The following is a 15,288-nucleotide window of genomic DNA, read 5'->3' as shown; positions in this document are numbered from 1 at the left end:
AAAGCAACTTAAAGCAGGAAGCATTTATTTTAGCATCTACCATGAAGCGATACAGTCCAGAGTGGTGGAGAAGGCACGGCCACAAGAGCTGAGACACTTAGTCATACATCACCAACCGAAAGACAGATAAAAGGATGCCAGCTTTTCACTCACTCCAGTACCCCAGCCCATGGAACGGTGTGGCTCAGAGTCAGGGTCTGTCCTCCCACTTAGCTAAGCTTCTCTGGAAAAGCCATCATAGACTTGCTTAGTCTAAAACATGCTTTGTAGCTGATCCTAGATCTAACCGTGATTAAATGAGTAATCATCATGGAAGTCTAGTGTGTCACACTCTTCCAGATTCATGCACACAGGAAGGGACCAACATTTCAATCTTATCCTGCTGAACTGGGTTAGCTATGAAAATCAACTCTAGTTCTGTTAAGGGTTCATGATATACTATACATCTTACCTCAGGTTCTTATGAAAATGTATGATTCCAGAGTCCATGTTAAAATAATAGACAGGACATATTTATTGAAAATTTCTCTTGAGGTTCTGCGTCTGCGTTAAAGTTGGAGGCATGATGGAAGAGGAAGCCTTTGTGAACTTCAGTGACATACAAGCTAGAGCACATGGTTAAGAAGTGCTTTTTATCTTAGTGTGGGCTAAGAAGGGCTTTTTATCTTAGTGTGAGATGCAGGGGGACACTATCGGCCAGCAGAGCTTTACCTAACTCTAGTTTGGCCCTCAGTGATGTGAAGATTCTAAATACTTAGAGGGTCATCACCCACAAAAATCACTGATTAAACACAAAAAGGGTGACACATCAAATGAATCTAGGCACTCTGTTTTCTATGCAAGTATACAAAGATAGCCCAGCCCTTGGAATGGGGTGAGCCTTAAATGTGCATGCCCTCCCTGCTAAGGTAGCAGCAATGCAAATGTCTCAGAGTCTCACAGAAATAAGAATTTCCCCTTTACCTCTAGTTATTATCCATGCCCAAATTAGCTTTTGTAAAAATCTTTTTTTTAAAAAAAAATGAAGTTCCCTGCCCCCAGTGACTGCATTTAACTTCTCTTTTCCCTTTTATATTTTGTGTTATTATGGGGTAGGGGAGTGGCATGGGGAAAGTATAACACTCAAAGTCTTTAGTCTGTGGCTTAGGCGAGAAAGAAAAAAGATTAAAACTACAAATTTGTAAAAATTAATCTGAGTCCTTAAAACTAGATATTGCCATGGAGACCAGAGCAGGATCTGTCTCCATGGAGATCTGGATGATTTTTTTTCTTTATTATCATTTTTTACCAGATGCCAGTTTGGCCAAGGAACAAATGAAAATGAATGATGAATGAATGAATGAATGAATGAAGTCAAGGAGTAAATAAATTCTTCTCACATGAGAAAATGTATTAAAATAAGTATAATTTGTTCTGTTCCTTATTATTCCAATGAGTGGGAAGATATCCCAGGAGATAATTTTCTCTTACCTTATTCAAAATTTCTAATTGAAACCTCTTATAATATAGTTCCATAAATGCTACAGAAAGGAGTGAACAAAGATGACTTTGAGAAAAGGTATTTCTGATGCAAAGGGAGCAGGCCATGATGAGAGAGATAGGCTCTATTTCGTTACCACTCCAGCTTTGAGACAGAGATGCATCTTAGGGGATGTCATAGATTAATGGACCAGCGATACCCCTTACTTTCCATCCTTTATCATGTCTACCATGCATATCTCTATTTCAAATATGTGCAGTGAGGTCAAACAGACTTCTATTACATGCCAGATAGAGAGGAGGAAAACAACAATGAAGAGTAAACTGAGATTTCTCCTAGCTACACACTGCATTTGTACCTGCAAACATATAAGGTCCCTGATGCAAGTATATAAGGTCCCAAGATGAAATACTCAGTTGGAGCGGTCACCAAAATAGTAAGCATAGGACCTTAGATATTTGCCAATTGAACTGGAAAATCACCAATAGATAAAACTTAAGAAAAGTGCAAAAAATAAAAATAAAAAAATAAAAAAAAAAGAAAAGTTCAACTGTGTCACAAAAGAAGGCAATCAAAAGCTAACAATCATGGGCTGGCTGACACTGCTCATAAGTGTACACATTCAACTGTATGCTGCCTTGTTGGCATAGATATTGACTGGTTGATTTTGTGAAAAGGCAGCAAGGAATCGCCAGCTTCCAGCAATGCTACTGTTTCTAAATGTGTACAGCAGATTGTCATTAGTGCATGTTCTACAAAGCTATCACAGACACTCATGAACACTAAAGCGATCTCTTCCAGGGGAAACAGGCTTAGGTTCCTATGACCTCTGGCCACATTGTCATGAATCAATCAATGTGCTTTTGTGTGTGTGTGTGTGCCATTAAGGATGGAAGCTAGGCCCTCCCACTCACCAGACAAGCAGTCCCCTACTGCATTACACCCCCAGCCCACACGCACGCATATCTAAAGACATCTTATTTGATATATGTGGGTACTTCATCAACACTGGACACTGACAACACTAGACTTCACACCTCAACAAAATCTGTCTAATGCATGGTTCCCTCATAAGATGTATTTACACAACCAACCTTCTCACGCTGAGAGACATCAGGCAATACTTCCTCATGGTGCCTGTGGGCATGCGAACAATAGCAGTAACAAAAAGCACAGAAATGCAAAAGAGAAAATATAGCATGAAGCAGACCACCAAAACGATATCTATGAGAGGAAGAAGAAAAAGAAGGCAGCGTTTTGCCTTATTAGATAGACCATGCACATTGGGGGAAAAACACTGAACCATTTGTCCTCTTCTCTGCACATCTGTATGTGCTGGGGGAAATGTCTCAAGAACTGATTCTGGTTTGTAAGTACTCATCACCAAGTAGGTGACTTTACACAAGAAATCCATAAGAAGAGTCAACTGTGTATTTACCATTTGACGTGAACTTTTTCTACTTCTTGTGTTGTTAATATCCTGTTCTCATTTGCCTGTCTTCAGAGTTCCTATTCTTTCTTGAAAACCCTACTCAGAAAACACACACACACACACACACACACACACACACACCTACCTACCGCACTGTAGGCATAATGTTATCGTGTAATTAAAATGCTGATTTCTGTACTCCTCATATCTGGTTGCTGCCTTTGTTTTGAGAATCTCCTGTCTCAGTGTTGTGTAAACACTGCTCCCCAATTGTCCCCTGAGATGCCAATAAAGCAGCTTACAGCCAATAGCTGAGCAGTGGAGAGAATAGGGCTGGACTTCCTGCCAGCCAGGGGAGGAAGAGCTAGAGAAAGAGGTAGGGCATTCGGCCATGGGAGAGTTCTAGGTGGTGTCAGGAGAGAGAGCTGGAACAGGGAAAGCTACAAAATACATCTCTGGGGTGTGTGCTGGGAGAAAGCTAAATTAGCTTAGAGGGTGAAGGATAGAGCAATAACTGCCCAGTTCTTGTGCTGTGAAGCTTGTTAAAGTAATATAATAGAGTCTCAATTATTTTTGTAATAGCTGGATTAAGTGAGAAACAAAAAGTTTTATAAAAGTAACTCTAATGCTGCATAAGATCAAGCTGTACAGAAGCAGATAGGACATTTTCTTAATTCGTGTTTGATATGGGAGGGCGCAGCCCGTTGTAACTGGTGTCATCCCTGGGCTGGTGTCATCCCTGGGTTGGGGTCATCCCTGGGCTGGGATCATCCCTAGGCTGGTGGTCATGGGTTCTACAGGAAAGCAGGCTGAGAAAGCTGTAAGGAACAATCCAGTAAGAGCATTTTCCATGGCTTCTGCATCAGTTCCAGCATCCAGGCTCCTTTTCTTTTTTGAGATCCTGTCCTGTCTTCCCAAAATTATAGAGATGCTGAATGTGGAAATATAATCCAAATAAACCTTTTCCATCCCAAGTTGCTTTGGTTACAACTTTCATCCAACAATAGAAACTTTAGGACAATGTACTTTACCAAAATCTCAATGATTTTTTTTTCCAATTTCTCCATCCCTAATATGTAGCAAAGCGTATGGCATATAAATACTTGTGTTGAACTTAATTTTTCTTCTCCCTTGTGAACAGAGGGAAGCCCTGTACATGTTCAAGAATGACTGAAGTGACTTACAGCCCTCCACTGCCCTTCTTTCTTGCCAGGCCGCACACCATTCACACGTCTGCTCTGCTATTGATATCCACACTGCTTACAAGTTAACTTCAAAGCAACAGTAATGCAGAAGGGAATAGAAGTTCTGTCTCTTCGAAACCCCTTTCCCATTAATAACTTACAGAGGTGATATCTATTATGTCCCAAATCCTTACAGCATAACAAGTCTGCAGAAGAGCTAAGTGCTTTTGCTTAAGGGCAAAGAAAGAAAGAAAGAAAGAAAGAAAGAAAGAAAGAAAGAAAGAAAGAGATTAAAGACCTGCATGTATGAAGCCAAAACAGGGTGCTTAGGGCTCCACCCCTGCCCAGCAAGTATATCATCAATGTGAAGAAGTCCGTTTCCATAATTAACTTTATTGTTGAAAAAGAGTCTGTTGCCCTGTGTAGCTTTGGATTTGGTGCCAATATAATCTTTCGCACCTAGTTTAGCGAAGGCAGAGGATATACCTTGGGATGAGAAACGAAGGCAGAAGGAGTAGACTTTGGAAATGTAGCGAGTGAACAGGCATTTAAAAGCCTGCAGAGCAGAAGTGGCAGGCATCACAAACAGCCCAGGAATGGTGAGGTCCGAGCAGACCCAAAGTCAAAATCATCATCTGTCTTCAAAGGCAACGGCACCATAAAGTAGCCGAGATTTGTGACTTCATTTCTGTCTTTTCACTTCCTCCTGATATTACAAATATTTAGAAAGTAATTATTGTAAGAAACCTGACCCACCCACCCACCCACCCCGACACGCACATCTCCTAAAAGTGTCCACGTTTCTCCAGCGTTAGCATTGCAGCTGTTGGCGACTTTAACACATAAGGGGAGAGTTCGAAGTGAATTCAAGGCACAATACCCAAAGCACGTAAGTTGGCCAAATGCTTCCTGGTGTCCTGAGAGCTCCATCTTCAGAAAAAGATGGACTCCAAGCCTTTCAATTTTGCAAGGGAACAGACAGCCCTGGGTTTTTGTGTGAACTTTGCAATTAAGTAATTCAAATGAAGAAAACACAAGCAGAGTACATGTCAAACAAATGCACTAGCCTTCCCCAAAGAGAGGCTAAATTTTGCTACCTCTGGCTGGAAGGGTCTTTGTGAAGGATGGCCTGCAGGATGCAGAGGGACTGCTTTCAAGTGCCGCCCCCCTTCCGCCCCTAAAGCATTGGCAGCTCAGGTCCCCTTCAAGGACCTTTGCCTCTTGCCAGTGGGCGTGGCTTTCTAAGTACTTCCAAGTAAGCATTGCCTTTAGATGATTTTTCAAGCCTTTTAAGTGATTCCCACTCCTTTCTCCTGTTTGGATGAGCTTAAGTTTCCGTGGCCAAAGCACTGGCAGGGGCAGGTCTCAGTGTGTGTTCTCCTAGCTCACTTTGATAAGGTCACTGCTCTGTGGGAAATACCTCCCCATCCCCCCCCCCCCCGTCTCCCGCTCCCACCCCCCACCCCCACCCCTCCCGCCCCTTACCCTCGCCAATCCTTTTCCATACCATTTCTCTCTTGTTCTGTTTACCTCGTTACTCTCCTTCCTTTCATTTTCCCCCTCCTCTTTGCTGTCTTTCCACTATTGTTTACTCTGTTACTCTTTCCCGCCTCCTGCGTCTCCTTCCCTAGGACCCAAGAACTGCGAGTGTTTGGCTCACCAGGAATACACCAACACTGGCTTCGAGTATTTCTTGTGATGAGAGCGGAGAGTTAGGGAGCCTTTGCGCTCCAGCAAATCCGTGGGTCCAATCTCATACCAGTCCTCTTTACTGCCGAAACAGTCCTGACCTATGCTACTAAAGGTCCCCATGCCTGGGAAACAGCTGCGAACAGCCCACACTGGACTTCCCTCAGCACCAGTCTGGCCCTGCGTAACAACGGCCAACACTCTGCGTCTCTTGTCTCCTAAGCAACCTAGGAAGAGGTCAACAATGGGAGAGCCGCGGAGTCAGAGGAAGGCGGAGTTTTCCCCCCTTTACTGTCTCCTAACTGCCTACCTTCTGATTAATGATTAAACTACATTTCCCATAATGCAGTGAGAGTGACTCAGAGGCTTCTGAAGGAAGAATGCATGCTAGGATTTATGCTTGCACTGGCTAGCTAGCCTAAGCAAGGGGAAAAATAACGAGAGGTGGTGCAGAGTCAGTTAAGGAGAAAAAGCACAGCTCCAAGCCTCCAGATTGGAGCTGAATCTGTAGCAGGTTTTAACTGCCCATCTTCACTCACAGTTAGGTTTAACTAAAAGAGAGTAAAAGGAAACCCCAGTCCTAGAATATGATCTCTTTATATGATTTTATTGCCTATCAAATGGTAGAGTCATTCAGCAAATGGGCTGAACTGTTCTGAGCAGTCAAAAGTTTCGTTCCAGACCCAAATGCTGCTCTCAGCCTTGCTAAGCACTGCCTCCTCCCTCGGACAGACAGACCAGGGTAAGAACTGTACAGTGTGGGGGAGGGGAAGAGGAGAGCAAGGAGTTCTCTTTCAATTCTGGAGGCCAAACTACCGCTAGAATACCGGGCAACCAACTCCCAGAAAAGATCTCTTCATTCTTCATTACAACATGCGACATTTTGTGACAACACGAATTCTTTTTATTGTTTTGTTGTGTGTAGCCAGTACATGTGTCTCCAGTGTCAAATGCACAAATGGATATGACATTGACTTCCCTTTTATTCAGATTTCCACAGGCCCCAGAGAGTACTGAGTGATCCCTGTCTGGTGAGGCAGGACAAGTCATCCCTGGCCCTCAGGAGGCTGAGGCGGGAAGACTAAGTTTGAGACTAAGCTGAGATACATAATGAACTCTGACTAATAACTATTTAAAAGGAGGCTTAGAGTTCATGTTAACCAAGTAGGGTAGAAAAACGTATTTGGTTCCTGATTCAAATATACAATCTGGAAAAAAATTAAAATGAGTCAATTAAAAAAAAAAAGAAATCACACAAAGATTCATACTGAGGAAAATATAAAGAAATAATTCACATTACAAACAGATTCACTTTTCAAAGATTATTGTATTGAGACTTTATGTCAAGGAGTGCTGGATCTCTTGACAAACTTGATTACACACATCTTCCAAGTGCTTCTCTGTGGCCTTTGATCATAGGCTGGGCACTGGGTAGGCTACAATCCTTATTTTACTGGCAGCCATGGCAACCCACACTACCTGAAATCAAATGCATGGTCTCCATTTGTCAGCTAAGTGCCAGCATAGTGCCAACTGCTGCTGTTTCAGCCTTTCCCTTTTGATACAGAAGTGAGCTGTAAAGGGGCTAAGGACAGCCACACATTCAATTCTATCCAATCCAAGCATGCAGCTTGAAGTAACACCTTCTGTTTACATGTCTTCAGCCCTCTGTTCATGCCTCCGGGTCAAGCACTCCACCACTGAGCTACACTCCAGCCCTAAGTGTCTTAGTTTTATCAGACCTCTGAAAAGTCTACCAGGAAGAATTGAGTAGGACAGCAAACTCAAACCAAATAAAAACCAATTAGATGTCTTAGTTTCCTTTCCTGATGTTATGAGAAAACACCCTGACAGAAGCACCTTAGTTTATGTCTGCTCACAGCTCCAGGTTACAGTCACCGTAACAGGGAAGTCACAGTAACAGAAATGTGAGGAAGCTGCTCACGTTACATCTGTAATCCCAGAAAGCAAAGAATACATGCGTGAGGTCTATCCTCTGCATGTTATACAGTCCAGGACAAAACACACACACACACACACACACACACACACACACACACACACACACACACACACATGGAATGATTCCATCTACAATTAAGACTGGTTTTTCCACATCAGTTAATGATATACCTGGAAAAAGGGGCCACCTCTCACTCCCTCCTTTCCTATCCTAGCTAATAGCCAGGAGCTTGTGCTCAGTTCCCAGGAAAGCCCTATTTATGACCTTCCAAATCAACAGCAGCATGCACTCCCACACCATTAAAACTACTTTTCTTTACCAAATATTTTCTTTCTATTTTTTGAGATGTGCATGCATTTCTTAATGATTTATTTTTATTTCATGTGCATTGGTGCTTTGCCTGCATGTGTGTCTATGTGAGGATAGCATATCCCCTGGAATAGGGGTTATAGACAGTTGACAGCTGCCATGTGGATGCTGGGGACTGAACCCAGGTCCTCTGGAAGAGCAACCAATGCTCTTAACTGCTGAGCCATCTCTCTAGCACCGACCAAATATCTTTCTATTAAGCTAAGAGACAAAAATTTAGGATGGCTGAAAATTCATTTGTATTATCTTTATGTCAGTTGAGTTTAAACAGATTTAAAACTGTACTTAAATTGTATCATACTTAAAATAGAAGAACTAAGCATTAATTAAGGATTGCATGGCTATTGTTCTTTGTTATTTTAAAAGAAAGAAAGTCCCAAACATTTGATTTTACCAATGAAGACTCAGGAGCCAGATGCTGGGGTGAAAACCTGCTAGCTCAGAAAGGCAGAGAAAGCACCCAGCTGACCTTCCTACTCAGCTCACGTCCCAGAAAGAAAAAGCCAAAAAACAAATTCTCAAAACTAAAAACTCCAAAAGCCAAAAGCCCAAGACCAAAAGTTTGTTAGGTCACCTGACAGCCCAGGAGTAAAAACCCAAAAGCCAAAAAAGGCTCTTTCTTCTCCACACTGTCTCAAATACCCTTCTCTCAAAGTCTTTCCTTTCTACTTAATCCCTGTCAGCTGGCTTCTTGCTCCACCTCTTAATCTAGGGTTAACTTTATTAAATCTTGTGTAAAGAAATATCTTGAATTAAAAGTATGTGCTAGGGCTGAGCCACCCCATAATCAAACAAACAGGTTTTCACAGTTCATAATCCTTGGATTCACATTAGGATCAAATATCCGGCAACAGTTCTCCACAAACTAGGACCTCCCACCATGACCCACATACTCATGCGTGGGTGCTTTATCAGACATAAAAATGTTGGAGCCCACCAAGAAGAGACTTGATACCCTATGAGCATATACAGGGGGAGGAGGTCCCCCTCAGTCACAGTCATAGGGGAGGAGAGTAACAGGAAATGGGAGGGAGGGAGGAATGGGAGGATACAAGGGATGGGATAACAATTGAGATGTAATATGAATACATTAATAAAACATATTTTAAAATGTTAGAGCCCACCTGTTATATCAAAATAATATGTTATTATTCATTCTGATCCTCTCCGTCTCTTCAACCCCTCTCTTTTCCCCCCCTCCCTCATCCTTTCTTGACTTTTTCTCCTTTTTTTTTTTTTTTTTTTTTTTTTTGCTTTTCAATGTCGTGTTCCTTATTTTCTTCATCTCTTCATTTGTTTTCTCCTCTGATTTCTCTCTTTATCTCTCTCTGCTTTCCCCCCCCCTTCTTCCTGTTTGAGATAGTACGATTTGAGGAGTCAGAATCATTTCTCAACATGAGGAGGAGGTGGAGGAGGAAGAGGAGATGGGAGGGAGGAACCAGCATGGTCCAAAGTTATATAAAAATGCGAAATAAAGATAGCTGGACCTATAAACAAAGTCTTATAAGCTAGAGCCAAATTTTATGAATCAGGAAGGAACTGACTCTGAAAAAGGCATCTTTTCCTCCAACTTCTAGAAAACTACCAACAGTTCAACTCCAACTGCCAGTTTTAGAACAATTTTAATTTGAGTGTGATTCTCCTGTGCTTCCAATTTGGACTGTAAACCACTTAGGCTCTACTTGCCCTCAGGCCATTGTGGTTAAGTGTCGTTAAGTATTGATTAAGTGTTAGAATGCAACAGGCATTCTTTCAGAAACTTCCACTAGCAACATGGGATTGATTTGTTAAATATTCAACATCAAGTGTTCCATAATTTATCATTTCCCTTATTTTAATATCTAATCTAGCCAATAAGTAAAATTCCTTGGCAGAAATGTCCATAACTATCATGATAAAAATTTAATTTTGTAGAATAGTAATGACATGCTCTAATGTAAGTGTAGATTAGAGCCTTCCTTAATATCCTACAAATGGTGTAACCTTAATTATTTAAAGACTAAATATCCGCCATCACCAGTGGTCTAAGGAGCCTTTCATTTCTCCTTTTTTTTCTCCCAGTGCAGCTTTGATTTCTGGAAGCTTCTGCATTTGCCAGTAGCAAGGATGAAACAGTTTAACTATGTTAAACAGCTCTTAGGAAGAGAGAGGTTCAAGAAATTCAGGTCAACATTGCTGAGGCTTGGTTGTCCTTCGAGCACTTCAATCTGGTCAAAGAACTCACTGGAGAAGACGCTCAAAACGAGGGGAAACATTGGGTGCCTTTTTGCTACTGGTGAAAGTGGAATTGTTTTTTTTTTTTCCCAATAGGCCCACCTAAAGATGCTCAGAGGAACAATGGGTAAGAGACTAACAGAGGATCAGTAAGTCCAGGAGGTTCCTAGCTGTTTAGTAAGACAAGTGTGCACTTGAGCCTGAGACTGCCTTGCTATTGCCCTTGGGGTTGCAGCTAGGAAGCTGGGGACCTTGGAGCTGGCCCAGAGTAAGAATGGGGTTGAAGTGTGTCCAAACCTGGAAAAATCTCACCCTGATATTGACAGGAGTAGGATCACTAGACCCCCCCTTCACCATCCCCCCACCCCCACACCACCTCTCACCCTTGCCTGCATGTCCTGGTGCACTGTAGCCTTGTGCACCTCCCTCCAGGTTAAACTTCTTCTCCCCTTATAAGGTCATGTCCAGCAGCACTTGGAATTCTTCCTCGTGTAAATGAGGCATCCCCAACATCCTAGCCTGGGCCAATGATGTACACACCCGCAAAACTCCTACCCACCCCAAAAAGGTTTAAGTAGCCTTTGTTCCCCCATTAAAGGAGCTGTCACACTGAAGCCTGTCTGTTCCCCTTGGTTCACTGCTGCCTGGGGTCTCCTCTGCTCCCAGACTTTTTTCCCCTACCTCCCCTGTCAGGGTCTGCCGGATCTCAGGCAGGGAAACGAAGCCTGAAAAGCAAAGCTGGAAAGCTTCCTGACCCTGGTTGAGAAAGGAAAAAGCCCCAACAGAAATCAAATTCTCCCTGAAATTGTTTTAATGTTAGGTCTAGGAATTCTCCAAGAAACACCAATGACCTCTAGGTAAAGCTTCGCTGAGGGCAATGACTGAGCAAGTACATTCTTGATAACAAAGGACGCAGCGCTGAGTCAACCAAACTCATTAGGTCAAACAGAGGTATTCCTGGCCTCTCCAGCTCAGTATGCAATGCAGAATTCCAGGAATACTGCAGCTTTAAACACATGAGAATCCCAGGCCTGGAGTGTTTGGGCCAACTCTGTACTTGAGCCTCCGACTGATGAAGCAGAGAGGATCCTAAACATTGGCAGAGCCATTCCTAGATTTACCCAAGGGGATATGAAGATGATGCGATGTTGATCCTGTGGTTAGCTCACCTCACACATAAAAAAGTTTTTTCCTGATTAAAAGCACCGACTACTTGACTTTGAGTTGACCAAAAATGATTACACAGTAGCCCCGATCTTGTCATAGGACAGTTTTCCTGGCTATAGCGGAAGAAAACATTGAAGGAGGTGTCAGCACTGAAGATGAAAGGGTTATGCAAAGTTTGAAGGAAGGATCGAGAAGGCTAAGAATGGAGGAGAGCTGGCCACCAGCAGGAGAATGAAGACGTCTGTCCTACAATGGCAGAGAACTGATTGCTACCACCACGTGCCATTCCCTCCCACAGCAGCCAGATCAGAAGCTGATTCAGCTGACTCCTTGATTTGAGATTTATAAGAAGAACCAGAAAACCCAACCACGACTGGCAGGACTTCTGTCTTACAAAACTTTAAGTTAATATGTGTTTGTATAAAGCTCATTGCATCTACGGTCATATGTCTTGCAGCAAAAGAAAATTAAAAGAAATGAAATTCTAGAAAGTATCATTTAAGAAAAGCAATCTCTGAAGGCAATGAACTGGATCTTCCTGTGCAGGAGCCGTGACTGGTGGGCAGAAATCACACTGGACATAGAGGAGCACGTTGTCAGACAAGCTTCTTGTGACTGGCAAAGCAGAAGAGGGCTAGAAGAGCCTGCTATTATACTCTCCCTGACTGTGTGAATGAGTCTCTTTATCCTCTTTGGCAGGAGAAAATTTGATTTTAAATTCTATCCTTTGCTCGATTTTAATTCTTTCGACCCTGAATTGTCTCATTTTACATTAATATTGTGATATCTGCTCTGATTTGGGAAGTATCTTTTGAGCTGGGTGTTCATTGGCTTGTTGGTTCTTTGAGACAGGGCATGCCCTGTGGCCCAGGCTGGTCTCTAGTTCTCAATCTTCCTTCCTAAGTCTCCCTAGTGCTAAGATTGCAGGTACACATCACCATGCCAAGCTTTTGGCTTACCTTTTTTAGACTTAGACGTCTATATTCATTTAGAAGGAGGTTCATTCACAAGAACCATGTAGTGAAATTTTTCTTTTTTTTTCTTTGAAAATTAAACTGTTTATTTTTATTACTACAATTTATATTTTGTATAATGTTTTCCTCCTCTTACAATATTTCCTTGCCGTGTTCTCGTTTCAGCCTAGTCTACGGGACATGCTCATCCCACACTATACTTTTTAATCAATAAAAATACATATTATACCTTTGTTTTCTTAGTAGCTCTTGTGAATTTTTTGAGTATTATCTTTCTCCTTCAGTTCCCTATTTAGATCAAGAGTGAAATGTTATCCTTGACATTACGGAAGATGACAGGGCTAAGATGAAGGCACAGCATCAATAGACACTTATCTGATTAGACTGAGCTAAAGCTAGTTTGTCTTCAATCCCATCTGAAGTCATTTGAGACATGGAATTCATATAATATCTCAAGCATCCCAGAGAGAAAAGAAGTGGCCTCAAGTAATGCACACAGAGGTGTTCCACCTGATGGGAAGACAGGACTGCTAAAGTTTCCTTACTTACTTATTATTCAAGAGGAAGTTGCTGAGAGCCATTGAAGTGGGGTGATTTCAAACTGTGTGTGAAAATCAGTTCAGTATTGACAATCTTCTCTCTTCCTCTTCTAACAAACCCCAAAGGAGAATGACTGGTTCCTTTTCTTTCAGCTAAACTTCTACGCCCAGAATGCAACCGCACCTCTACACTTCCTAGAATTACCTCTGAGCTGTGCACATGGTGTCCCATCCAGGTGAATTGGCTGTAGGAAAATTTCCTCAAGCTCTTCAGCAAGTTGCCCACCTCATCACTGAAACATCATTAATAGCTTAATTTGGAAGATTCAGTCCTAAGCCTGAACACAGTGAGAACAGTCTCAAAGATTAAGGTTTCCAGATAAAATGTGAGGATCATGAAGGTGGTTTGGGAGAAACAACAGTAGCCAACTTTTTGCTTTGAGTTTCTGCTCATTCTATTTCTCCAATTGCAGAAAACTTTACATCGTACCTATGGTTTTGGTCATGTGAATCTCAGAGGCTTTAAGGAAACACTATTCTGCCTTCACAGGGCTAAGTTTAAGAATACATTTGAACTAGGATGTAGCAATCTGGAAGATCATGGGCAACAAGTGGGACTGCCCATGCCTGGGTTTACAGTACCCTTGCAACCATGTTGCTGAATTGAGACACTGGGTAGACAACTGAGCAATGGTTAGACCAGATAGAACAGTAGAACTCTGGCCCACAGTCTATAACTTTTCAGGGAATCTACCAGCCTGGAAAAAGCAACCCATTATAAGTCAGATTTGTAGGAAGCTGCATACTACCTGTAGTGACAGTCTCGCTGTCATGGGAAGGATACGCCTGATACAAGTCTCTTCAGGAAACACAGAGGGCTTGAACAAGAAGCCTCATAGAAAAAACTCTTGTGACAATGAGGAAAGTAAACATGATCTCTTAAAAGTTCCATTGAGAAAAACTCAGTATATAGTGACATATGCCTCCTGGGAGAAGCAAGCCAGTGCTCTGCAACACCTTTGGGGTACCACAATTCTACCGAGACCCTTTCCTTGCTACTGACAGCATGGCTTGAGAGGTTCTCCAAAGGCCTGTGTGCCACTGGTATAGTAATGTTGACAAGTATTGGAATCTTTAAGAGATGGAACCAAATCCAAGAAACACAAATGCCAATCTCATAGAGTGATTAACTCCTGTCAAAATGTGTTATATAATACAACAAGCCTGGTCTCAAAAATCATTCTGGCTTCCTATCTCACCAGATGACTCTCCTTTTAGTAGGAATCTACCATGTTATAATTTAACCTGACATATCTTCACCAGAGCTGAGCACGGATGTAAGCACCATGTTCTTGAACCTCCAGAACTGTGAGCTAAATAAATATCTATTTATAAAGTAGCCAGTTTTTGGCATTTTGTTATAGCAACAACAATAAAAAACAAAAACAAAGCTAGGAACTAATAAAGTTCCTAAACTCCGTAGTTTATATGTATATGTATACTTACTTTTTAGCCAGGCAGAGGTGGCGCATGCCTTTAATCCCAGCACTCAGGAGGCAGAGGCAGGCAGATCGCTGTGAGTTCGAGGCCAGCCTCTACAAAGTTAGTCCAGGACAGGGACGGTTACACAGAGAAACCCTGCCTTGAAAAATCAAAACTCAAAAACAAAAAACAAAAACAAACCAAGTTGAAGACTTACTCTTTTTCACTGATGCACTGCATCCTGCAGCCCGCCCTCCCCAGGACACCCATCACAGTAATGACACAAAGTATCTCCCTGAAAAAGGTTACACAGCAGCTGCCAGGCCCATGAGTTTCCTCCAAGGCCACTGACCACACCCAGAACAGTCCCTTTAACAGATTTACAGAATGTTAGTTATTTGCCTGAGCCAAACTTTTATTATCAATAGAATAAAGAAGACTGCAGTTCAATGAGAAGTTTCTTAAGTTCTCTGACAACTCAAGACTATTCTCTTCTGGTATCGTGTCAAAGTCTATAAACCAGACCACTTGCCAAATCACCGCTATATCTTTCTTTGAGGAAAGCAAGTTGTATGTTGCATTGTTGTAGCTTGCTGATGTTTGATTTGCTCATTTGTGGGTTTTAATGACGTCATAACTTGAGATACAATTGATACCACCAACAGTGGTGTTAATGTTTCAGCCCAGTTGGACTATATTCTGCAAATTCTCCTTATCTTGATTTGTTTTCCACAACATTTACTTTCTGGTTGTCAGTGGATGAGTTTCATTGTAGTAACTAAATAATTCAGGTGG

The 15,288-nt window shown here is 42.1% G+C and overlaps 1 protein-coding gene across 2 annotated transcripts in view; it reads right to left on the bottom strand.

Annotated features, from left to right (window-relative positions):
- CFAP95 (cilia and flagella associated protein 95) overlaps positions 1–6,061 on the bottom strand; it is an 86,636-nt gene extending 80,575 nt beyond the window's left edge. The window contains exon 1 of one of the 2 annotated variants that reach the window (XM_084774071.1): positions 5,757–6,061. In XM_084774071.1, coding sequence (XP_084630197.1) covers positions 5,757–5,908 — 152 coding nt within the window. In that variant the 5' untranslated portion in view covers positions 5,909–6,061. The remainder of the gene's footprint in view (positions 1–5,756) is intronic. The other variant, XM_084774070.1, reaches the window with a different exon arrangement.
- Between the last annotated feature and the right edge of the window lie 9,227 nt (positions 6,062–15,288).

This window comes from Acomys minous (genome assembly GCF_964271855.1).
Source record: "Acomys minous genome assembly, chromosome: 2".
In the NCBI taxonomy this organism is placed as follows: Eukaryota; Metazoa; Chordata; class Mammalia; order Rodentia; family Muridae; genus Acomys; species Acomys minous.
This window is presented reverse-complemented; position numbering and strand designations above follow the sequence as displayed.